This window comes from Macrotis lagotis, chromosome 7 (genome assembly GCF_037893015.1).
Source record: "Macrotis lagotis isolate mMagLag1 chromosome 7, bilby.v1.9.chrom.fasta, whole genome shotgun sequence".
Taxonomy (NCBI): Eukaryota; Metazoa; Chordata; class Mammalia; order Peramelemorphia; family Peramelidae; genus Macrotis; species Macrotis lagotis.
Genome location: NC_133664.1, coordinates 206,828,262 through 206,854,723, shown reverse-complemented (window position 1 = coordinate 206,854,723; position 26,462 = coordinate 206,828,262). Strand labels below are relative to the sequence as shown.

At 37.5% G+C, this 26,462-nt stretch overlaps 2 protein-coding genes across 3 annotated transcripts in view; one reads left to right on the top strand and one right to left on the bottom strand.

Moving 5' to 3' along the window:
- Positions 1 to 4,928, top strand: part of DYRK4 (dual specificity tyrosine phosphorylation regulated kinase 4) — a 123,721-nt gene extending 118,793 nt beyond the window's left edge. Inside the window, exons 18-20 of one of the 2 annotated variants that reach the window (XR_012470199.1) lie at positions 3,512 to 3,651; positions 3,728 to 3,874; positions 4,568 to 4,928. Coding sequence is in view for 1 of the 2 variants with exons in the window: in XM_074194608.1 (XP_074050709.1) it covers positions 3,512 to 3,603 (92 nt within the window). In the remaining variant the exon portion in view is untranslated. Of the gene's footprint in view, positions 1 to 3,511; positions 3,652 to 3,727; positions 4,360 to 4,567 lie in introns of those variants that run through there. The other variant, XM_074194608.1, reaches the window with a different exon arrangement.
- Positions 1,274 to 25,107, bottom strand: AKAP3 (A-kinase anchoring protein 3). Its single transcript, XM_074194594.1, has 5 exons — positions 24,960 to 25,107; positions 15,667 to 15,772; positions 13,638 to 13,733; positions 5,353 to 7,758; positions 1,274 to 1,691 (listed from the first exon to the last, which is right to left on the bottom strand). Exons 3-5 carry the CDS (start codon positions 13,731 to 13,733, stop codon positions 1,536 to 1,538), a joined length of 2,658 nt encoding a protein of 885 aa, XP_074050695.1. The 5' UTR covers positions 15,667 to 15,772; positions 24,960 to 25,107; the 3' UTR covers positions 1,274 to 1,535.
- Positions 25,108 to 26,462: the final 1,355 nt, after the last annotated feature.

The following is a 26,462-nucleotide window of genomic DNA, read 5'->3' as shown; positions in this document are numbered from 1 at the left end:
TTTCTTAGACCTGTCCCCAAATTTTTTTATATCATTTAAACTGAATGCTGGCTCATATCTGTAAATATCCTAATTTTTTTCAGGTCTAAGAAACACAACTAAAGCTTTCTTAAAAGTGGAGAGAAAACAGTGGAGAGAAAACACTGTATTTGGAACATTTTGAAGTCTAGACTTGTGGCTTGACTATTCAAACATTAGAGATTAATCAAATTCCTTTGTTTTTTTCATCCTTGTTGTATTATTTCATAATGGACATGGCCTTTGTGTTCATATCCTCTCTTTTGAAAAAAAAACTCATATCATTAAAAAAATTCCCTAACATTTCTTGTAACAAAGATTAAGAACAGTTCGCAAAACCAACAAAATATATTACTTATTTCTGACTAAGTTTAATATTCCAAATTCATACTCCCCACCTTTACAATAAAAGGAGACAACCAAGTTTTTCTCAAAATTCAACTTAGATCCTCTTAAGAAAAAATATGTTTATACAGTACTTTAAAATTAGCAAAAGACTTTGTACACATTCTTTCATGAATTAGGTACTACAGGTATTATTTCTATTTCACAGATAAGGAAGCTATGTGAGATGGAGAAGAGGTCCAAGGATAGATTCATGGGGAAAATACACAGAGTTATGGGCATAAGCTGGACCATCAAAAGAGACTAAGAAAGAGTGGTCAGGCAGGTAGGAGGAAAACTAGGAGAGAAATGTCACAAAAATCTGAAGAGGCAAGATTTCTAAAAGAAAATCTCTAGGTATGAACCCACTTGAGTTCTATAGACTTTTTCTTAATCCAAGACGTTTTCTTTCCTTAAATTAATCTTCATATTGATGTCTTGGAGTGTGAATTTGAACTTGGATTGAGCATTGATATTGAGTTCTTCTTAGCTATTCTCTACCTCTTCAATCTCTGCAACAGTTGTTGATATATAAACTATGCTTGCCTTGAGGGCTACCTTTCAATAAACTGGGGAAAAAATATAGCTGAGTATAAGTAGCTCATCTACATGTAAAATCAGTGGCAAGATTTCTTCTCCACTGAGAACAGACAGAAGAGTTGTAAAGATGTTAAATGTGTTACTGAGAGAGATAACCTAATCTGGACTAGACTCTGTGTAATATGGTTTGAAAGTAGGGGGTTAGATGTATTGATTCTTTTAGTTCCTTCTCTAGCCTGAATATTTATTACCCTCTTTAAAATTGTTTTTCAAAACTGATGTCTACCTTTGTCATCCCACAAGCTCCCAAGAAACCAAACATTGTGAGCCCTTTAATTGTAATGTGTTTATTTTACGTCCATGCTCGTTTGGATAGGAAAATCTGCAAAATTCAGTGACTAGCATAAGATGTCATGTGTTTCATGTGAGTGGTAAAGGAGACTGTCATGGCTTTGTGACAGTAAGTAGGCAGGCAGGCAGGCAGGCAGGCAGGGAAACAGGTGGAGATAGGGAAGGTATGCAGAGTGGGAAGAGGGGGATGTTCAGCCTTTGGCCCCACTGCTGGGCAAGGGGACACAGAGGGCTTGCACTGCTCACAGGTTTGCCATCAGCCAGTCCAGTAGCTGCAGCCGAGTTACATTCCCCACTGCCTCATCCAGCTGCCGCTCTTTCTCATAGCGGAGTACTGATTGTAACACCTCCCCGACACTCCGGCCTTTGTCCACTGCTGCAGCAGAAAGCTGGAGGAGCTGGGGACCAAAAAATCAGAGGAATGGAAGGTCAGAAAATCACAAAGCTAGAGGGCTGGAAAAAGATCACTAGGGAATTACAAACAAGAGCAAAAAAAAAAATTGACACCAGGAAGAATTCAGGTTTGAACTCTTATTTGCCAGTGAGGTTCCTAAGGTTGTTGGTGTTTTCCTGGAAATATGAAAAGGGTTCTCTAATGAATTATAACTTCCTTTTTTTTAATTATGTCTTTCTTGAGGGAGGAAACAATTGATTTTCTGAAAGTTGGTGTTGCTTCTAATTTTGTGATCGTCCATGATCAATTTTAAAGGTTCTTACTTCTTAAAACCTCCACAAACTTTAAAAAAGCTAGTACCCTCTATATCTTTCCTGTGTCTCATTCCTCTTCTCCTTGCTCCTACTTTTAAATCAATTAAATTCAATAAGCATTTATTTTTGTGGCAGACACTATGCTTAAATGATCCTTGTCCTCAAAGAGATAACTTTTTCTTTTTCCCTCCTTCCCTTTCACAACCTATGCTTCTGGCCAAAGGTTTGGTGTTGAGATTGTAGAGGGCAGAGCAATCCACAGGAAAGAAATTTTACTGATTTGTAAATAGTGGTGCAATCTATAGAAACTTTAGATAGTACCAGTTATCCCATGTTGCCCAGGAACTTTAACAAGGCTATCCTTAACTTTTTACATATAACCTTTTCTCCTAAAAAAGTTTTACCTTACAGAACACCAAGAAAACTAATCTACTGCCCTTGGTGGAGTAAATGAGAAAGGCAGGACAGTTAAATGAGAAAGGCAGGACAGTTAACTCATGTAAGTTTAATAAATGACATCTTTTCAAGACGGATCTTGCAAATTGCTGCAATTAATATCTTGTTCCCTGGTACACTTTACTCTTACTGAGGGCAGGGAATTGTCTTATCTCAAAATTTGAATTATCCCAGAAACCCCTAGTATAATGATGTGCATACAAAAGAGACTTAAAATATTTATTAAAATGATGAGAAATGACAAAATTGAGTATGTAAATAGCCTGATTTTTTTTGTTTCCTTTGGGAAGGGAGGAAGTTAAGATAACCATCTTAAAAGACTGAGATTTCATAATCTTAAATGTAGCAAATTCCTGCTCTTCTATGATGTTTCTGAGATAGAAGTGATTCCACACCTTTCTCCCTAATTTCTCATCTTCCTTTGACTTCTATATACTATATACATTACATTCTAAATTATGTTATTTTTAAAATATCCCTTTTAGATTGTAAACTTGTGAGAAGGGACTTGAATGTACATTCATCATCCCCAAGGTAACATACAGGGACCTGAACACAATAGGTACTTTACAAATTGAATTGGAATAGTGAATGATATGAAAAAAGCTAAAAGATCCAGTTTAAAAATTCTAGTTCTATTATTTATTGCTGTGGAATATGAAACAAAAATCGTTTAACCATCCTGGGCCTCAAGTTGTAAAATGAGGAAATTGGACTACATGATGTTTAAGATCTCTTTAAGCTCTAAATTCTTAGAAATGAAATTGAAATCTAGACATACTATTTTTACAACAGATGAATGCATCAAATTACTGAGGTACATTAGGTTAATATACTGGGACACACTCAAAACACACACACACACACACACATTCTTGAAACAGGTGAGTTTGCTTGATGTGACACTATAAATTCTGTTTCAAAATAAAAAATGATCACATCTTTAACCCAAACCAACTTGGAAGTTACAGAAGGAACCTGCCTGCTACTTCTTTTCCTTTCCTCCTTGACAACATATATCTTGATTACTTTTTTCTTTTTTGACAATTGGTAGCTATGCTTGTGGTGGGTGGAAGAATGGAGAAGTTTGCAAAAAGGAAGAAAAAAATGAACATTGGTGATCAAATTTCTGCTGAGAGGTACTGAGGTGGCTATAGGCTGACCAGACACCGACCAGACACAAACCATATAAAGGTAAGCAATTTGATAGCAAGTCTTCTGAGGCTAATCTGAGTTGACAATTACTATCCCCTTTTCTTGTGATCCTCAGAGGGAACAAATGACATTGCCCCAAAGGACTCTCAGAAGCACAACTAGGAATTTATGAAATCCTGAGCCAGAGAATGAAGACCTCAGAATCACAGATTGTTTTTTCATCATTGCTATTAATGGAAGACAGGTGCCTCTGAAGAAAAAGGTAGTGGAGGGAGAACCGTGAATCTATTTGTCTTTCCAGAACATCTTAGGAGCAGAGAGATATTTCTAGATGTGCCCTAGATTCCTCTCTTCTAACCAATAAAATGTTCCTACCAATAGCTAACTTTAAAACATAGCTTCTCTTTTCAGACCTAGCAGTCTCTCCACTGTGCCACCTAACTTCCCTGGGAGCCAAGGAGTTGGGGTGCAATCAGTTGGGTGCTGTAGTGATAAAACACTGGGCTTGGAATCATGAAGACTAAGACACTGAACTAGCTGTGAGATCCCGGGCAAGTCACTTAATCTTGTGTGCCTCAGCTTTCTCAGTTGTAAAATGAGCTGGAGAAGGAAATGGCAAACCACTTTAGTATCTTTGCCAAGAAAACCCCAAATACAATAGCTTCTGATTCATTTTTGTAGCTTAAAGTGTACCATTTGTTCCTGACCTGTAGTAGAGTTTTCCAAGCTTGTATTGGGCTGATGAGTGACCGTGATCCCAATGTAGGAATGTCATTTTGATACTGAGTTCAAAAGAAAACTGCTTCCCCTTTTAGGAGGACATAAAATAGCTTTTGTGTAATATGGAAAAGATTGATTTCTTGACAGCTGTCAAGTATCCTGTGGCTGGACTAAATGACATGTGTTTAAACTGGCTTGTTCTCCAAATTGTTCTCCATTGTTCTCCATTTTACAGACTTGGAAAAGCATGACCCAGAATTCAGAAGATACTTGCACAGCATCATAAGGAGTGAAATGAGGACTGGAATCTAGTCCTCAAGTTTTATTATCCCTGGATTGTACTTTCTCTTTGTTTAGCCCTGGAAGAAAGTTCAAGTTATTTTTGGTCTAAACTGGCTCTTCTATATACTTTGGAAGAAAGTTCAAGTTATTTTTGGTCTAAACTAGTTCTTCTATATACTTTGAAAAATGGGGAGCAGGGCCCTTTCATTCCCTTTCATCAAATAAACAATTTGCCCTCTTTCTATCTCAAGCCCTGGTACACTAGGTTAGATATAATCCTCATTTTTTCCCACATATTCCCTTCAACTAATAAATGCCTGAAACTGACTTATCCCTTGTTTTCTTCCTTCTTTGCTTCTCATCATTCCCCTCTAATTTCCTTTACTTTATTTTAAGGAAATCTTGTAGCTCATATGCTGAAAAATGGGACCCCCAAAAACCTAGTATTTGAATCCAGGTTCTCCCATTTGCTGAAAAATACCCTGTAGAAATTTAAAATTTTATATAAATGTGAACTGTTATTGCTACTCAAATAATGAACATTACTACTCAAATAATGAACACTGGATGACAAACTGATTTTCTCCCTCTCAAGGCTACCTCCCCAAGGTAGAGAAGTGTTAGCCTGAAACGTTTATTTTCATTAGTCCTCTTTCTGTGACTTGGACCTCAGAAAGAATGATTCTGAAATCCTTTCATTCCGGTTCCCCTAATTTTCTGTTATTTCCTCTCCCTTACCTTCTCCTGGATCCCCTCATCATCACCAGCAAAGTACAGAATGGGTACGTTGAGCTCGGAGGCTGCCACCCATTGGAGAACGGCTTGGAGTTGCTTGTTCTGCACCGTGTCAGCGATGTTGTGATTGCTGACTATGACCTTGGCACTGCTGGTCTCCTCAGGGGGATGTATTGACATACCTCTTAATTCATTATGGATAGCTTGATAGGCATTTTGTAAGAGGGCCTCAGCTGTCCCAGTGCCCTTGACTGGTAAGCATTCAAAGAAGCTATCCAGAAAGGCTGAAGTTGGCCTGCTGGCATCTCCAGATTTCTCATCTCCCAGTTCTCCCAAGGGAGTGTCACAAGACTTGGCAATGATGAGACATAACTTCATCACTGAGTCCATCAACTGTTCTACCATCTGCCCATTCATGTTACCTTCCATCTGATTAGCCACCATTTTGGTTAGCCCAGCAATGGCACCGCTGCCACCACCACCACCACCACTACTAGAACTAACACCACCACCACCACCACCACCTCCTCCTCCTCCACCACCAACACCATTACCACAACCACCACCACTATGTTTTGGAGGACAATTTGGCGATGATTCAGGAGAGCTGTTGTCTTCCTCCTTACTGTGGTGGCTGGGTGGTTTTGCTTCAAAGTTATCTTCACACTTGAAAATAGTCTCACCAAGTAGATTCCGGATGAAATTAAAAAAGACACTCATCAGATCCTTCTTTTCAGCCTCTTCATGATTGCCTCCCACCCGAGAAGATCCAAGGCTGGATTGGTCAGAGTGCTGTTGGGACTTAGGTGCATTTATCTTGTCTGTTGTCCCAGCAGCTTCCAGAAAGTTCTGGGCATCCATACTTCCTCCCTGTGCAAGGTGATACTGAATCAGGAGAAGGGCAGATACAATCAGGTCTTTTGCCCAAGCGTCTGAACTATATAGGAAGTTTTCTTGTTTATCTTGGCAGCTGAGAGCATTGGTACTACCTGGGGCTGGGGAGGTTGGTGGGGAATTGCACTCTGATGGTGGTGGCGGTGACTTGCTGCATGTTTTGCCAAGAGATCTATTAGAGGCTGCAAAGGTTGCACGCTGGAGGCCTGGAGATCGTGTTACTTTCTGATGATTTTTATGCCACAAGGACAGCCCTCCCTTGATAATATGCTCACCCAGAGTTTCAGCACAGGTCTTTTCTTTCTCAAACTTGGGTGTAGCATATGTTTTTTCCCTAAATTTGGATTCAGTTTTCATGGTTGCATAGTTCACATTTCTATGGTTGGGGTCATTAAGTCCTTTCAGAGAAACTAGGGAGACACTCTCACACCTGTCCTTAGACATTCTTTTGACTGGCTCAGGTTTCTTTAGCATCACGCTGTGTAGCTTGCCCAACATGGCGTCCATGATGTCTGTGGCCTTCTGACTTCCATGAGAGAAGAGGCTTCTCTTCACAGCTGCAACGAAGTCTGTGTCTGTCATGAGACTGCCTGTGACATTATGCAAGTTCTTCATAAAGGAGTCGATCAGGTCTGAGACGACCTCTTTGGCATGCCTGATCAGCACTTTCTTAAGCAAGATGGTGGCGATAGTTGTATCCTTCACCTGGATCTTCAGTGTCTTCATGATGGAGACCATCATGTCAGATACCACACTGTTGGCATAGGTCATGATTCCTTGACTCACGTTGGTGGTAAAGTCATCTGATCTGTCTGATGGTGCATACACTTTCCTCCCACCATCACCTGCATTACAGGACTCATACACTTCCTTGTAGAAGAATGACTTTTTAGGCTTGTCATCCTCTTCTTTTGTTTCTTTAAATTTCGGTATGCTCTTGAATTTCACATTTGGGGCACTCCGTGAGGAGGGAGTGGCTCTGTCTCCAGAGCCAGGAGCCTTGTCTGGGTTTTCTTTGGAACAGAAGGTGACGGTTTCATTCACCAGTTCTGAGGCTACCTTACTTAAGGTTCTATTAGATGAAGGTGTTTCCTCACTTATATAGACTGACTGGTGGATGCATTTACTGTCAGATCCATCAATTTTCTCATTGATCTCCTTGCGTGCCATGGCAATGACTAGGTTGGTGAGCCGGTTGGCATAGAAAGAGACTTCATCTACTGTACTTTCATTACTACTATTCCAGGTACTGGAACCCCTGGAAGAGCTTTCAGTGTGACACATTTCAGGATGCATTTTGCCAGGGGGGATTCTGTTTCCAGCACTAAAACAGTCCATAGTGAACCCACTGCGACTGTCTACTGAGCACTCAGCCTTGTTTACCATATCCCCAAAAGGTTGTTGCTTCGTGTCTTGGAACCTTGATGTATATTTTTCCAGGTCTTTTCGGAGCCAGCTCAGAACTCTGACAGGATCATTTGAAGCCTCCTTAAAGGCAGTCAAGGACTCATCGGTCTAGAACAGAAAACACATCCAAAGTACATTAAGGATAGCATCAGAGAGAGAGAGAAATTTACCATGCCTCAGGTCTTCACTAACTCACCCTACCCTCAATACTGCGTCATAGATATATTAAGTCAGTTAGAGGCCAACAGCAATCTGTGTGTAAACTAGTAGATAAAAGTTTACTAATTCATTTTGTTTATCTACTAGTTTATTTTTATCTTTCTTTTTATAACTGTTACTTAGTAACTCAGTTTATTCAAAAAATTAGTGTGAAAGGGAAAAATAATAAAACAGTTTTCAGTTTCTTTGTCATGTTCAACAAGCATTCTTTTTTATATGCTAACAGCCAATAATGAAGATGACTATCATCAGTTAAATAAAACATTTAGCTTTGAAACTCTAGAATTAACATAAGGCACAATTTAATAATTTACTGATTAGTAGATATTTTCATTTAATTTCATCAAATATTTAAGTACCTATTATATAAAGGATATTATGCTCGGCATTGGATAATTTTATCACAACAACTTATTTCAAAATGTTCTTATAAGAAATATTTGATTATGAGAGGAAGGTAGGTTAAAAGTATGATTATCCTTATTTTATAGATGAGGAAACAAAAGTGCCCAGAAGATTAAATTAATTTCATCAGATATTTAAGTACCTATTATATAAAGGATATTATGCTCAGCATTGGATAATTTTATCACAAGTTTTTCAAAATGTTCTTATAAGAAATATCATTTGATTATGAGAGGAAGGTAGGTTAAAAGTATGATTATCCTTATTTTATAGATGAGGAAACAAAAGTGCCCAGAAGATTAAATTACTTGCCTAAGATCACAAGGTTAGAAAATGTAAAAGCCAGGATTTGATTTATCCTGTTTTTAATCCTTTCTTCTTTTTACTATTATGTGGCTAGACATTATCAGATACATGCAAACATATACACATTTTAAAATTCTTGGTATATCCTAAAATTCAAATGCAAAGAATGTGACATAGACTTCTCTGCATTCATAGGTTCTTAGAGCTGGAAGGGACTCACTGAGTTCCTTTAGTCCAATTCCCTCATTTTATAAGTGAGGAACTGAAATCTGAGAGTTACAAGACATGTCTAAGGTCACATACATAATAAATGACAAAGCTGGGATTGGAACACAAGTTCCTTGGTTTCAAATCCAATATTGTGTTTACATAGCATTTACCATCCCCTAATGGCCCCAACACAGTGGGCAAAAATATCAATTATTCATTGATTTGATCCAGAATCTAGAACATAAATTACTTTTCTTTCAAGAAAAGAGTTTGAAAAAAAACAATACAACAAACAGAAAACCATTAGTGTGAACAGCTCCAATGAGAAATCTAGGCTTAACACTGATTGACCCCTGGAACAGAAGTATTTTTCTATTCATTACATTTTTTGCAAGTTATCCGGGATATAACTGTTGTTTGTCTTAAATGGCCATCAAAGTTAGATTAAATGTCCAATTTGTCAAAATATAAGGGTCATGAATCATGTCTGTTTAATTAGCTAAATATAAAACCCAGCATGGCAAAATATGTAATTGAAAGTTTAATACTTTAAAATTTTTTATGATTATATAATAATAGCTAACATTTATATAATGCTTACTGTGTTGCCTGGCACTGTGCTAAGTGTTATTCAGTGACAATGCTATTTGGTCCTCACAACCATCTTAGGTGGTAGAAGATGTTGAAACTGAGGCAAATAGGGGTTAAGTGACTTGTCCAAGGTCACACAGCTAGTAAGCACCTGAGGTCCTCCATCACCCAACTGTCCTGATTGTAATGGTAAAGATAATGTTAATGGAAGATCTGAGAGAGAAAGAGAGAGCAAGAGGGGGATCTGGTGAAACCAGACTTGAAGACTTTCCAAGTCTTGTATAAGACCCTAAGACCCTTTCTTAGAATAATGATTTTAAATGCATGAAACAAAATTTTTAGGATTATAAAAGAAGTATCTTGAAATATAATGATCAACTTAATATTAACAAGTTTATTCTTCCTAGATTAATAGCTTCTGCTTTAAGATCTAGTTAAATTGACACCTCTTGAAAGAGCATAGATATGAGGGGCGGAGCCAAGATGGAGGCATGAAGGCAGAATTTCCCTGAAACTTCTTCCCCATAAAACTCCAAAAGCCATCAAATTATGACTCTAGCCAAAATTTAGAGGGGTAGAACCCACAGAAAGACTGTGATACAATTTCCCAGTCCAAGACAACTTAGAAGTTCTGCGGGGAAAAGGTATTTTTCACCAGGACCAGGGGTTGGGAAAAAAGCTGGGGCTGCAGTGCAGCACAGCCCAGGAATCACCATGAACAGCTTGAAGGGGCTATGAGAGAACTCTGCTGTACCATAGTGAGTGCCGAGTGAGGAGCTCCGGCCTCAGAGCAGCCCTGCAGTGAGAATTTGCAGCAGGAATTGGGGAAGCCAGCCTGTACTTCCAGAGCACAGCCCACAGATGTTAAGGGGGTAGGGGGAGATTGCAGAAATATGTCTGCTCTACCTGGGGCAGGACTCTGATGTTTGCCAATACTCAGATCCAGGTTGCAGTTTGGGCTTCCATAGTAGAATAGCTGAGCAGGGATCCTTCTCACAGCTCCAGGGAAGAGGGCAGTGCCTGTGGTCATCTACTTATCAAAGCACAGGCAAGAGAGCATAAGACCTTGAAGGAATAAAGGTCCCAATGGGGTGTCCCCAAAACCCCCCAAAGCCTTGGAAGGGCGGTAAATTAGTCTTAGACTAAGGAAATGAGCAAACAAAAGAGAAGAATCTGATCATGGAAAATTACTTTTGGTCCCATGGAAGATTCAGGAGACAACAAACTCAAAGCTTCTGTATCCAAAGCCTCTAAGAGAAATAGAAAGTGGGCTTGGGCTATGGATGAGCTCAAAAAAAGACTTTGAAATTAAGGGAGGTGGGGGAAAAATTGGGAGGAGAAATGAGAGCGATGCAGATAAGTCATGAAAACCAAATCAGCAGTGTGTTGAAAGAAATACAAAAAAAAGTACTGAAGAAAATATGTTAAAAAACCAATTTAGGCCAAATGGAAAAAGCAACACAAAAGGCAAATGGAAAGAATGCCTTAAAAAGCAAAATTGACCAGCTGGAAAAGGAGATTAAAAAAGCTCTCTGAAGAAAATAACTCCTTCAAATGCAGAATGGAGCTAAAGGAAGCTGATGAATTTGTGAGAAATAGGGAAGAAATAAAACTTTCAAAAAAGCCAAACATTAGAAGAAAATATTAAATATCTCATTGGAAAAACAATTGACCTTGAAAACAGATCTAGAAGAAATAATTTAAAAATTATTGGGCTACCTGAAAGTCATGACCAGGAAAAGAGCCAAGACTTGATTTTTCAAGAATAATGCAGCAAAATTGCCCTGAGATCCTAGAAGCAGAGGGTAAAATAGAAATTGAGGGAATTCATCAGCCACCTCCTGAAAGAGATCACAAAAGAAAAACTTCCACAAATATTATAGCCAAATTCCAAAAATCCCAAGTCAAAGAGAAAATCCTAAAAGCTGCCAGAAACAAACAATTCAACTACTGTGCTCTATAGTCAGGATTACACAGGATCTGGCAGCATTTACATTAAGGGCTCATAGGGATTGGAATATAATATTCCAGAAGGCAAATAGATCTTGGTTTACAAATGAGAATCAACTACCTAGCAAAACTCAACATCCTCTTTCCAGGGAAAATGGATTTTCAATAAAATAGGACTTTCAGACTCCTATTGAAACTACCAGAGCTTAACAGAAAGTTTGATCTTTAAGTACAGGACTCTGGTGAACCATAGAGGGAATGGACAAGAAGGACTAACTATGAGAAACTTCATGATGTTGAACTGTTTGTATTCCTGCATGGGAAGAAGATACTGATGAACTTCCTCATTTATAAGAGCTTTTAGGAGCATATATAGACAAGGCACAGGAAGGAGCAGAATATAAGGGTATAATATAGTAAAAAGATGGAGTCAATGGATGATAAAGGAAAGTACTGGGAAGAAGAGAAAGGAGAGGAAGAAGGGGCTAAAATATTTCACATAAGAGTCAAGAAAAAGCTTTTTCAATGGAGTGGAATGGGGGGAGGTGAAGGGCAATGAGTGAGCCTTCATTCTCATCAGAAATGGCTCTGAGAAAAAATAACATACACACTTGATAGGGTATAGAAATCTATCTTACCCTAGAGAAAAATGAGAGGATGTATAAAGGGAAATGGGGGGAGGAAAGGGGGGAGAATAGGTGATAGAAGAGAGGGAAGATTGTGGGAGAGGGTTCTCAGCTACAGCACACTTTTGGACATAGGATGAAAGGAAAGAGAATAGAATAAATGAGAGTGGGGAGGAATAGATTGGAGGGAAATACAGCTTGTAATAGCAACTGTGGGATAAATATTGAAGCAACTTCTCTGGTGAACTTACGATAAAGAAGGCAACTCACCCCCAGAGCCATTGGAATCTGGACACAGACTGAAGTGCACTTTTTTTTCTCTGTCACTTTTCTTGAGGTTTCTCATCTTAGGGGGAAGGGGGGTTATGTTTACTCTCATAACAGGATTATTGTAGTAATATAAAATAAAAAGAAAGAGCATAGATACTATTTTTCAAGATAAGGATAAATAATATCTGCTAGCACAATTCATCTTCCTAGAGAATTGAAGTCATGGAAAAGTGCTGGGCCCTAGTGTTAACATATAGAAAAGGAAAAGCCACTGATTAGACCTGGACCTTAGTTATTTTTAAACTTCAACAAACTTTGTTTCCTTTCCTCATGTCCCCAAAGTTCTTGCTTCCTTGTGAATGGTGGTGGTACTGTGGAAAGCATGTAATCGACTTGGTCAGTAGACCTGGCTTTAACACTTATTAGATGTGTGACCTTGACCAAGTCATATAAACTCTCTGTACTATAGATTTTTCATTTTCAAAATGGAGAAAAATATTTGTACTACCTACCCTAGCAGTCTTGGGAGAAAAAGGCTTTGTAAACTAAAAATTATAACTATATAAGGTTCTATTAAGTGAATTAGTGAGTGAAAGCACTAGTGACTTGGAGTCATGAGTATCTCAGTTAAAATTCCACTCTATACACTTACTAGCTGTGAGACCCACCTTTCAGAACTGTTGTGAGGACCAAATGAGATACTTCATATATAGAGCTTGGCAATTGACTTCTATATATGAATTATTTGTATAATTACATTTTTTGTGATATTTCCCAACCCAAGTGAAGAACACTTTACAGGCACCAGAGGTTTAACAAAGATGAAGTTCAGTTTCTATAAGCAGTTAGATAATGAAAAGGTAAAAAGGTGGTGGGGAGAGGAGAGGAACTGAATAGAGGCACCTGCCTTTAGGGTAAAACTTGGTTGTAAATGTTAATTACTACATAACATGACTGGGATTATTTTATGGAGAATCAAATTCCTGTATGTGCTCTTCCTCTTCAGATCTAAGAAATATATCTCAGAAAACTATTTTCTTTTTAATTCATTGAATTCCTTATTCTCCAGGGATTCATTTTTTTCTCAGGGTCCACATTTGGAGAAAAATTGGAGGATGACAAGAGTCAACGGTGTGCTCAAGGGTATCTAATTGCCAAATTTTCTGTGTGAGCAGCTACACCTTGAAAATCCACAGTTACAGATTAGGACCTGATTTATTGTTTTGTTGATTTTCTAATTTAGGAAAGTGGTGGAGAAAAGATTAGTATTACTAGTTAAATAAGTATGTCATGCATTCCTTGGAGATCTTGTTATTAAACATTTCCTATAAAGTACTGTTAAGGGCATCCTTTAAGTATGCCTCATAAATCCTTAACTAGGTGTTCAAAGGAGCCTGCTCTTTAACTTACCATTTTCCAGTCTTGGTGTTGGCCATCTCCAGGAGTATAAACATCTACTTTGCATACGTCACGTTGGCTTTGTAACCAGTCAACCTTCTTAGACATCTGTTGGGAGGAAAGTAATAAATTGGAGTTATGAAAAAGGTAGGTTCTAAGACTAGAGGAAGAAGTAGAACAAATGATTCCTGATAATAGGAGACATGAACAATTTTGTGGGAAATTCCCGATGGAGCTTTCTCAAATGCTTTGTTCAGAGAATACATAAGTATCATTAGCCAGTGGTAAATTTCATCACTAAAAATTATACATGGGTATTATATGGGACATCATACAAATTAGCCTATTATCTCTAGTCCTTATACTTTTTATTTCCACCCCATTTGCTTTAGTCATTGCTACTTTCTTATTAAGAACAGAACTGGTAATCTTAGACAATGTGGCCAGCTAACAATCTAATGTTACTTAGCTGACCAATGACTTTGTTTAGGATATATCTAAATCTATATTGGTATACTATTTCTCAATACTGTAGCTCCCATTGGCCTCTGTTAGCTCTGCCAGGCTTTCATTACCCAGGTCCAAAGCTATTGTCATCTTTCCTGTATTCTAGTTTTTCTTCTACTTGTTATTTAATTGCTTCAATCATGTCTTACTCTCCATGACTCCATTTGGGGTTTTCTTATAGCAAAGAAAGAGGAGTGGTTTTACATTTCCTTCAACTCATTTTACAGATGAGAAAATTGAGGCAAACAGGAAATTTGTCCTAGTTCACACAGCCTCTAAGTGTCTGAGATCAGGTTTGATCAGGAAAATGAAGTCTTCCTGATTCTAGGCCCAGTATCTATTCACACCAAGCCACCTAGTTGCTCTTGAACACCTCTTCCTAAAGCAAAGTGGAACCAAATGATTTAATTACTTTCTTCCTACTTCATCTCCTTTCTCCTCCTTTCTTAATTTCCTTCCTAGCATTTCTCTAAAAATAATCAGATCTTTTATTTCAATTGATTATAGCTTATTACAACAAAGTAAATTCTATAGGATCATTTTTTTTCCTATATAGTACTGGGAATATTTAGTGTTGAATAGATGTGGATTGAAATAAATAGATCATTGATTGAGATTTCAACATCATTAACTCTACAGAAACATTTGATGTAATTAGATTTGTGACAAAGAACAAAAATTACTTTCTATTCATCCCCATCTCCAACCAATCAGCAGACATTGAAAGTAGACAGGTGGTTTCATTAAGTAGAGTGTTGGGTGGATAACACATCTCATAAGAGGAAAAACACAGGTCTAATGAGGAAAGGCATGTTTTCTGAATACTATTTAGAACATTTTGGATAATGGTTAAATATTGAAAATAAGAAAGTTTAAAAAGATGTGATATTCTCATCTTTCACACAGATTAAGAAATAGACACTAATCAACTCCAGGTCATCATATTCTAAATTAAGTAACTCAAGATTCTTACCACTGGCTTTCCAGTGATCATTGATCTGGGGATTCAAGTTTCCTGTATTCCTCTACCACAAAAATTGGAAATTCATTCCCTTGCCTGAGTAAGACTAAATCTAAATCATCTCAAAAAAACAAAAACAAAAAAACTTGTTTGTTATTTCCTTAAAAATGCCCTCAGGAAGAGACTTCATGTTTTTCACCAAGAGTCTTGGTACCATTTTCATTACTCTAATTGTCTAGAAATTCAAATTCATCATCTCCCATTCCCCTTCTGGGGAATGTACTTAATTTTAACTTCTGTACTTGACTGTAGCAACATTTGTATCAGCTTGATCAATCCCCAGGAGGAAGTGGATTCCTACCATTAGAAAAATGTAGAAACAAATTTAGGGGAAGTGGAATGCTCTAGATTATTACTTTCCAGAGTCCAAAATTAGGAATAAATCACTTACAACTTCAGTCTATAACATCACTTATTCTCATGAGGCACTTCCTGATTCATGCCAATTGGTCAGTTGGTTCAACAATAATAGTAACAGAGAAAACAAAAAGACAAAATTTAAGAAACACTTACTGTTACTGAGTGCAGGTCCTAAGGTATGAAGAAGGATCTTGGATAGTTTTGTTGTCTTCACAATTCTTAAGCTTACCCACCCCTCCTGCCATGTAATATCAGGAACCTGTAGTGAGAAGACAAATACAAAATTAGTCATTTTGTCTATAGCTTACATTAAAGAATACCTTTTCATTAACACCCAAAATTCCTGATATTTTTTTTATTTGACATAGATGCAACAAGCACAAAATTTTAAGATGTACAATAGAAAAACTATGAATGCCTTACTTTCAGCCAAATCTAGAATGTAGCTTATGGGGAAAGAAGCTGCCCTATGGCCCTGCTATGTATTAGGTGATTAGAAGTATGATTCAATGTCTGCAGGGCATTACTAATTGCTTAAGGGGTGATGTGATACAGAGAGACAGAATTTAATCAGGTAGATGGTAACAGTGCTCTCCAAATTCCCCCAAAGTAGTAGTAGTAATAGTAGTAGTAGTAGTAGTTGCAGTAGTAGTCATTATTATCATTGCAGTAGTGATGCTAGCTAATATTTATATAATGCCAACCATTTTCTAGACACTGGGCTAAGCACTTTACAACTATTTTCTCACTTGATTCTTACAACAACTTTGAGAGGTAGGTACTTTTTTGCTGGGTTAAATAAATGCAGGATCACATAGCTGACTGTAAGCCCAGACCCTATCAGTATCAGAATATGGTCTTGCTCAGGTAGTCCTGAGCCTGGGGCAAGATAGCTCAAGAAATCCTTGACTCCCTTGGTAGCTAAGTGGTACCGGTGGGATCATGGATTAAATGCTGGGTCAACAGGACTCATACTGGTCTCAGATACTACCAGCTGTGTGACTCTGGACAAATCACTTAATGTCTTTTGCCTGAGTTTCTTCATCTGTAAAAAATGAGCTGGAGAATGATATGGCAAAACCCCAACTGAGTTCACAAAGAGTTGGACATGACTGAAATGATGACAACAATGATAGCAACTCAATCCCTGGAACATAGATCTAACCAGTCTTTAAAGAATGAAACATTTGGGGCAGCTAAGTGGTGCAATGGATAGAGCACCGGCCCTGAAGTCAGAAGTATTAGAGTTCAAATCTGGCCTCAGACACTGAATAACTACCTAGCTGTGTGGCCTTGGGCAAGCCACTTAACTTCATCTGCCTTGCAAAAATAAAAAAAAAATAGAATGAAACATTTGAAGACAAGATAAATTACATTCCAAGTTTATTTTAATAGTAGATTTTATTCTGGACTAGTCAGTCAGTTAAAAGACATTTAATAAGCCTCTTCTAGGTGCTAGGCATTATGCTAAGTGATGGGAGTACAAAGACAAAAGATTGGCCCCTGCCCTCAAGGAGTCACAGTCTTAAGGTAGCTTTATTCCTTCTAATTAAAGGTCATTTTAATTTGTATTATCATAAAATATTAAGAGTTGTAGGGATCTTAGAGCTGATCTAGTCCAACTCAATTTACAGAACAGATGAGGAAACTAAAGTCCTGAGAAAGCAACTTGCTTATAGTCAGTTAAATGGCAGAGTCTGTATTTAAACCACATATTTTGAGTCCGGAGCACATTCCACTATACAGGTTCCCCTGTTTTACTGTTAAAATACATTTAATGCAATTTCTGCCCTCTTTCTCTTCCACAAAAGACCCAGAACTATAAAATCTGCTAAACATATCCTTACCACTTTACTAGTACAATCTGAAAGCGAATTGTCATCATTTGTAATATAACTCTTTATTGAGAAAATTAGGCCTATGTTCTCTACCTTTTCTCTAGTCTCTGTCAATTAGGTAGCCTTCTCTTTGCCAAGGCTAACCAATCAAGTTGCACCCTTCATCCCATTTGCCACCCTTATCTAGTTTTTCTTCTCTTTTGCTTTCAAATGTATCCAATTCTCTCTCATACTTAAAAACAACAAAAAACCTTCACTGGGTTATACTATTGTCATATCCCCTTTCAGTTTAATTCCTTAAAAAAGCTGCCTATACTTCTTGTTTCCACTTTCTCCCCTTTCACTTCTTAGTCCTTTGCAATATGACTTACAGTCTTGTTTCCCAACTTCTAGTGCTTTCCCCTCTGAGATTACTTCCTACTTTGTATATATCTTATGAATGTAATTAGTCCTTTTTATGTTTGGCCCATGAGAATGTAAAATCCATGAGCTTAGGTATTGTTTTTACTTTTGTATTCCCAGTACTTAACTGAGTTTTTGGCATATAATAGTAATGAATATTTGTTGTCTGACTTGACCATTCCTCCTTAGTCTCCTTTGCTGGCTCATCATCTTTATCACATTCCCTAACTAGAGGTATTCTCTAATGCTCTGGGCCCTCTGTCTCTGTCTAGGTGATTTTTGTCAGCTCTCATAGGTTTAATTTATCTTCTTTATGCCAGTAATTCACAGATCCAGCCCCAGGTTTTTCTCCTCAAGCCCACCTCTTATCCAAGCATCTTTTTTTTTTTTATAATGATGATGCCATCATTCTTCTTAGAGTTATTGTTATCTGGCTAAAAGGTCTTCCCATTTCAGTCTATCCTATCCACAAATTGGCATAAATGCCAATATTAATTTTCCTTAAATGAAGATACAATCATGTCAATTCCTTATTGGCTGTTCATTGGATTCTTCTAGGATTAAAATCTAATCTTCCTTTGTTTTATCTTTTGAGATTCCTTTGCTGAATCTTCATCCAAGTATCTCTCACTAATCAGGCAGGTTAAGGCTGTGCCTTAACCCTCTTCTCTCTTTATACTGTTTACCTTTTTGATCTCATTAGCTCCCATGGATTTAATTATCATCTCTAGTAGGATCTCAGATTTATTTATCTGGCCCTAACTTCTTTCCTGCTCTCCAGTCTCACATCTTTAACTGCCTATTGAACATCTTGAAGTGAATGTCTTAATTTTAAATTCAAAATGAAGTCATTATCTTTGCCCTCAAATGCTTCCCTATTCTTAAATTCCTATTTACTGTTGACGATTCCAGTGCTATCCTTACCTCTACTCTCAAAACCACCCTATTTCCTTTTTTTTTAAATTCTAAATTCTATTGTTTCCATTTTGGTTATATCTCTTATATACCTCTTTTTTACCTTTTACACTGTTAATCCCCTGGTGCAGGTCCTTATTATCACAGGATTAGACTATTGCAATAGCCTATTGTCAAGTCTTTCTCTACTAATCTTAAAGCATAGGTCTGACCATGTCAGAGTTCTATCTCACTCCCTCCTGAATTCAATAAACCCCTGTGACTCCCTGTTAACTACAGAATCAAAAATTAAATTATCTCTGACTTTTAAAGTGTTTCCTAGTGTTTGGTACAGATCCTGCAGCATGTGGACCTTCTCTGATGCCCGGGACCATCAATATCCTTATGTTGTTATTTTCTATGGGTTCAATGGAGTGGGCAAATTCAAATCTTGCCACAATATCCTTCTGGCTGTTGGAAAATTACTGAATTATTCTCCTTGCTAACTGTGACACATTGCAAGCAGAGGGGGAGCAACTGTGCACCTACACAGGGAGTTAGTGTTCTGTACCCTTCAGAGAACCATGGTGGGCAAACCATGGTGAATCTGTTTGAGGACTATGGCAGGGACACTGCTGGCATTGCCATGGAGGCCATTTCTTTTGCTTGGAATCAGATTTTGATGTGATTTTGTTGGATACAGTTGGTCAAATGCAAGCCAATGCACCTTTGATGACAGCTCTGGCCAAACATTCCTATCCACACACCTGCCCTGGTGCTATTTGTTGAGGAGGTCTTGTTGGGAAATGAAGCTGTAGATCAGCTGGTAAAATTCACTTAGCATTGGCTGAACACACTATGGCTCAAGCATCCCAGATCATTGGAGGCATTGTTCTCATCAAATTTGAAACCATTGATGACAAGGTGGGTGCTGCCATTTCTATGACATATCACAAGCAAAACTCATTGTCTTTGTTGGGACTGGTCAGACATAAAGTGACCTGCGTAGACTCAATGCCAAGACTATGGTGGCTCCTTTCATGAAGGTCTAAATTGGTGCAGCATCCATACCTAATCAAGGCTTTCCTCTACCTTTTTACCCCTGTGTCAAGAATATTCTTTAGAGTAGGAGATCAGTTTGTCATGAATGTATTGCAAACATAGAATAAAGGGAGCTCCAGAGGCTCCCAAAACCTTCTCTCAGCCAGCCTCCCCAGCCAACCTAGATTCTCTCATATGCAAGGAAGAGCCAATCATGTTTCAATTATTGCCTGTTGAACCTCAGTGCAGTCCTGTGGTTGTCCTCTGAGGGGTCCCCTTCACTCTGCTTCTAATATGCTGACTCATTATAACTTTGACCAATGGTTAAAAGACCCCGACACCAGCGCTTTCTATTTATCCAACCTGTGAGTGTGACCCAAGGGTCTCTGACCTAATAAACAGATTCAAGTGTGATTTGGGATTTTTACTAAAGTGGCCCTAGGTCTTGATTTGGCACTAATCACTGAGACAAACATGGCTTTCCTGCCCTATTTATGTGTTGTGTCACAGGGTATCCACCTCAGCCAGAGTATGGCATATTCTTAATTGCTTCTTATTCTGAAAATCGTAGTTCATTCATAACTATAAAATGTACAACTAGACTTGGGGGATCTGTTACAACTGAAGAGGAAGGGATATGTCCCTGCTTCCTTCAGAGTATAACTACCCAAATAAGGAGAATGAAGCTTCAATGTGCATTAGGCTTGTTGGCCTTTGAACACATCCTCCCAGCCCTTCCCTAGAGTTCATTTGTGAGCTTTGTTGTTGCCCTTCCTGGAAACCCTGTTGGAAAGGAATGCCTTTCCTATTCCCCATTCGTTACTCTTCCCAGAAAATCCTGTTAAAGGAGGCTGACAGTTTCCTTATCCCTCTCCCCTCTAGAGTGCCTGGTATACAAGTGCTATGTTGAAGGATACAAACTCATTAAGATTTGTCTTGGAGCTTGGTATTGCAGATATGCTGTTAGGGAAATAAGGTAAAGGATGTCTGCCCAGAGAAATGCACCATTTATATAAAGAAAATAAATTCCATAAAAAAATGAAGTGCTTCCTGTTTCCTTCCTATCTTTTCAGTCTTCTTACAATTTTTTTCCTTCCATGTACTCGGTGATCCCGTGATACCAGTCTCCCTGCTCACATAAGACATTCATTTTCTTCTGACTCCATGCATTTTTAACTGACTGTCTCCCATGTTGGGAGTTGTCTCCCTCATTTCCACTTCCTGAATTCCTTCAGGTCTCAATTAAAGTACCACCTTCTGTATGAGGCCTTTCCTCTTCTTTAACTTTAGCCTCCTTCCTTCTGAGACTGCCTCCTATTTATCCTCTTTGTTTTATGCTCTCTTCCATTAGCCTGTAAGTTCCTTGAGTGTAATGCCTGTATTTTTTCTTTATATCTGTAACACTTAGAACATTGCTAGGCAAATAATAGGCATTTAACAAATGTGTATTGATTTGACTTGGAGCTCTTCACAGTCTGGCCCCAACCTATTTTCAGACTCACTATGCCTTATTCTCTTCTGGGCTCTGGAGTCTGGCCAAATTCATCTCTCTTCTTCACACCCCATTCCACATCTTTTCAATTTGCATTTATACTACTTATTTCCTTTAACCCTAATTCCCAGAATGTTCTCTTTTCTCATCTTGGTCTGATGAAATAACTTTTTCTTCAGGAAGTTTCAAACTTCATCTTCTACATAAAAGTTCTTAACCTTTTTTATCTTTTGGCTCCAAGGATCCTTTCTGGCATTCTGGTGACACCTTTAAATTCCTTCTCAGATTACTATTTTGTGGCCTATAGTCACAAAGGAAATTCTAAATTTTATCAAGAGGTTACATGAAAGTAACCTGGAGTCAGAAAGATCGAGTTCAAATCTGGTCTCAAGATAATTACTAGCTATTTGACCCTTAGACAAATCATTTAACCTTGTTTGCCTCAGTTTCCTCATATCAAATAAGCTAGAGAAGGAAATGGCAAACCACTCCAGTATCTTTGCCAAGAAAACCCTAAATGGGTTCATTAAGAGTCAAATAACTAAATAACAATAATAATAATTACTGAAATTAAAGGTGTAATTTTTTTTCCCATTGAAGACTCCCTGAAAATTTTAATCCATGGATTAAGGTTAAGAACTCCTGTGATAACTCCCTTGTCACTTTTTACTAATGGTCTCAGTCAAGTCATTCCCTTCTTCAATCCATCCTTCACTTATTCCTAAAGCAGAGTTTTGATCATGTTATTTCCTTGCTCAATAAAAATCCAGTGACCTCCTTATTACCTTTAGGATCAGAGAGAGAATCCTTTTTTGGCATCCAGGTTCTTCACAGCATGCCTCCAACCCAATATTCCTGGTTTACTTATCTACTATTCTGTCTGCCATTCTCTATGGTCTAGCCAATTTAGTCTTCTTCCTATCCCTAACACAACTTTGTACCTTCTGTCTCCATGCCTTGGTACAAACTGTTCCCCCAAATCCCCACCCCAGCTTCTCTGATACTGCATTCTTCTCCTTTTCTAATCATCTTCCTGATCTCATTAATTGGTTTTGTCCCTAGATTCTCCCTCCTTCTTCAAATCCCTAAGAACTTCAAAGCTCTGCTCAAGCTCACCTCCTACTTGCAACCCTTCTTGATTCTCACAACTGCCCCCTCACGTCCATAGTTTGTATGTACTCATACACATGTTGTATCTCGATAGAATGTAAGGACGTTGAGGTCAAGGAGTGATTCTCAATTCTTACCTTACTTTACCTTCTTACCTTAAGATGAAATCTCAAGGACTAAATCAGTCCTTACTTATGTATTAGATTGATTGATTGCCTTTCTGTACTTTCAGCCTATATCTATGCAGTTTCTAGATGGTATAATGTCTTTTTAATTACCTTTGCATGGAGGCATGCTCAAGTTGAGGCTTATAAGTATTTTTGGATGACCTTGGTAAGAGATCTATATCATCATTATACATGTATAAAAGTAAAGATTTAGAATCTCAGTCAGTTATCTCTTTGACTATGAAAAGGAAAAGAAGAAAACCCAAAGAATTTACTAGAATAGATTTCTCTAACTTGATGATATAAGTTAATGAGCCATATCCTGGGGCAGGATGGAACAAAAAAAATGAAAGAATTCAGGTTAAATAAAAAATCTTGGTGGTGGGATTTAAACACAATGGGAAAAAGAATTGCTGGGAGGAATATTATAGATAATTTTGGACCTAAAGAGGGAATGAACCAGGTAGAGATTAAACTAATCCTGTGGATTTTGACAACTGGTACAAGTTGTATAGTTTTCCTAGAAGATCCATTGACCACTTATTGGGCCCAGACTAGGAAGACCCAAGTTCAAATCTGTATCCAGTACTTACCAGCTGTGTGGCACTGGGAAAGTCTCTTATTCTATTTGCCTTATTTCCTCAACTATAAAATGGGGATAATAGCACCAAATACTCTGAGGATCAAATGAGATAATATTTGTAAAAATGCTTAGCATAGTATCTGACACATTATTCTTTCCCCCTTTCTCTATGTTTAGATGTCAAAATCCTCTTTTTCAGATGTCAAAAGATTTCCCAGTACACAGAAATACAGAAATGGATATAATTTATAAAAAATAAGTAAGACAGACTTTACATAAGCAACATACTTGGTTTAAGTATATTACATACATTGTTATAGGCCTCATTTGCAGGAATTACCTTGACCCTGGGTATCCTGTTGATTCTAAGACCCCAAGCTCAAAAGAACAAACTTCTTTTCTTCTTCTATTAATGCATTCCTTCACCAATGATGGCCCAGTTCTCACTATCAGTTACTTGGTAAAACTTTAAAATTGGAGGGAAGGAAAATATGGAGGTTGGGATAAAAGGAACCCAGAGCTACTCTATATAGACTTTTCCTATTACTAGGACACTTGAAAGCACATATTTTTAAAATGTTCAATGAAGGAAAGAGTAAAATCAGAAGGTATCCCAACCTTTTACTACCATCACCAAATGAGAAGCAAGAAGTAACCCTTAACATTTGTCAAAACAGCCAAAGAGGCCTGATGATATCTGGCAGGACTCAGCAGTCAGAATGATAGGTTTGATTTAATTACTGGTGTTCTGGAAATGCAGGTTTCATTTATTCCAAGAGAAATGTGATTTGGACTTAAAAGAATAAAGTTCACAGAGCAGAAGTGGGGATTAGAAGTGGGGTCCCTTACAATTCTGATTCTTTAAGATAAAAAAAAAGAGTATGTATATATGTATATAGACACAACACTTATGTGCTGAGAAGGATCTTATATATTGTAGTTCAGGGGTTTCCACTATGGGGTATGAAAAACTAGTCAAGGGGAAGAGAAATATTTGTAAATATTTACATTTTCTTATTAAAATTAATCTGCTTTTACAAGGATGGAAAACTCTAAAATTTATTACATTTCATATTGAGTAAGAGTATCAAGGAAGGCTTACTGAAAGCCAAGAGGTATTGGAACAAAAAAGGTTGGGAATCTCTTATCTAGTTCAACTCCTTGATTATTTGGAGAGATGTCATGCAACTGATGATTAATATCAAAACTACCTAAAAGTTCTTTCCTGTGTTGAACAAAATCAGGAGTCTTGAGCAGGGACTATTTAAAGCAACCAGTCTAGGAAAAGGTTTAGTACTAGCCTCAAAAGGTTTCACATAAAATTATAGACCCTATATTTCATGGGATAGTCTCATCAGAGGAGAAAAGGGAAGATAAGCTTTTATTTCCATTTTTCAAATGAGGAAACATTCAGAGAGGCTAATAGTTATCAGAGCTAAATGAAGATAATACATGGTAGTTTTTGGTCTAGGATTAGATTTCCCCAGAGCACCAAATATTCTACTCTGATAAAATTTAATGATATATTATCAAATAAGAACAGAGAATTACATAAGAAAGAGAAATGTTAGGACTTTAAAAAATTAAAATAAAAAAGGCCACAAATGAGGAACAGGAAAGGGAATAAAGGTTTTAACTGAATAAAGAGTGAATTTCCTTTTTATCAAAGTCCCTGCAGAATGCCTGGTACTTCATTATTGGGGGCCTCTGACTCTTTCCTCTATAAGAGGACACTAATAAAATTGCCCCTTATTGCCCCTCACATATCCTAAGGGCTTATTAAGATAACTGGTTCCAAAAATCACATGGTCTTATGAGTGGGGTCACTTGGGTGATTTCTTTATCATTATTGCATTCTTCCTTCAAATCACAGGGAATCTGAGAGAGGGTCCTATGATCAACCCATAAGGACTGCCTACCTCTGCAGCACTGGAACAGTAGACCACAAAAGACTCCAGAATACACTTTTTAAAGTCAATTAAAGATGCTGTGATGTTCTTGTTCAGCTCTAGATCTTGTTTCCTCCCTGAACCTTCCATGTACCACCCCCTTGTTAGGTCTGGAGGATGACATCAGAATCAAACCTGGTGATATCACTATCTCTATAGCAACGATGATGCTATAAGGAGCTGCCTGGTTGAAGGACAAGAGAAGAGGTAATTTTGCTGTTGAATTTAGAAGGGTGGCCTCTCATCCAGAAAGTGGGGGAAAACAAGGGGACCATCAAGGAGAAGGATTTGGCAATTAATTATGATTAAAAAATCAGATTGAGAACAAGATTATAATATAAACAAATCCAACTGAATATTAATCCAAAGTCATACAACAGAGGAGAATGGGATTTTTTTAAAAGTCTGCTTAAATTTCCTTTGCAAGGACATGTAATCTTTTTAAGTGTGCTTTCTTATGATAAATATCTTTTGTTTTATAGACAAATCCGTTTATACTTTTCTTCCTAAAAAGATAATCCTCTGAATTATAATTTCTTGTCAGCATTGTGAAGAGGTATTATAGTTCTAATTTCTAATCACTTTTTTCCAACTGGATTCTTATCTACTACTACTTCTCTAAAGTATACTTTAATCTTCATGATTTTTGAACATTGTAATCTTAATATGTTTATTGATTTTAATGAAATTTCATTTAGTGAATTTAGTGATTGCTTAGTTCTTTCAGTTCTTTGTCATCTGCTTTGATTGGAATCTACTAGAAGGCAAATACTTCAGAAAATGTATGCATAGACATATGCTTGATAACAAGCATTTTATAGTACTTTAAATTTGCAAAGCAATTTATATACATTATTTCATTTGATCCTTGTGACAACAATGTAAGATAGGTTTCTTGTATTCTATCTTCATTTTATAAATGAGGAAACTGAGGTTGACAAAGGTTAAATGACTTTCCCAGGATCATATAGCTGAGAAAATTTTGAACAAGATCTTTTTGATTCCAAGTCTAGTGCTCTATCATATGCCACCTGTTAAATACTTTATAATTGTATTGTTCACTAACTATTTATAAAGCACCTATTATGTGCCAGTCACTGTGAGGATGTAAGGATGTTACCAGTGAAAGAATTTTGTGGATGGAAGTATAATGTATTAGTTTAGGGTCCCTGCTATAATTATCTTCTGTCCTATCCAATCTCTGGTCAACTTCCATCAAGATGATTCTCTTGTCAATCAGTTCATCTCTTTTTCCCTTAAAACCTACTCCAGCAACTTAATTTCAATCATCCTGAGTCTCAATGGGCTCTTCTGTAAAGTGGAAATAACAATACTACCTTGCCCACTCTAAAGCAATAGTGATGGACTAGATGTATCTTAGCTCCTATGATTCCATAATTAGTTTAAAACTTGTGCTTCTATCAAACTTTTAATTAAGGCCAAAACAGATCAACTTAGACTAAATGCTTCGAA

Coding starts and splice junctions, on each gene's coding strand:
- AKAP3 (XM_074194594.1), bottom strand. CDS start 13,733: ATGTCTAAGAAGGTTGACTGGTTACAAAGCCAACGTGACGTATGCAAA. Junction 7,759..13,637: donor AACACCAAGACTGGAAAATG/GTAAGTTAAAGA, acceptor TTTCTGTTCTAG/ACCGATGAGTCCTTGACTGC. Junction 1,692..5,352: donor ATGAGGGGATCCAGGAGAAG/GTAAGGGAGAGG, acceptor TTTGGTCCCCAG/CTCCTCCAGCTTTCTGCTGC.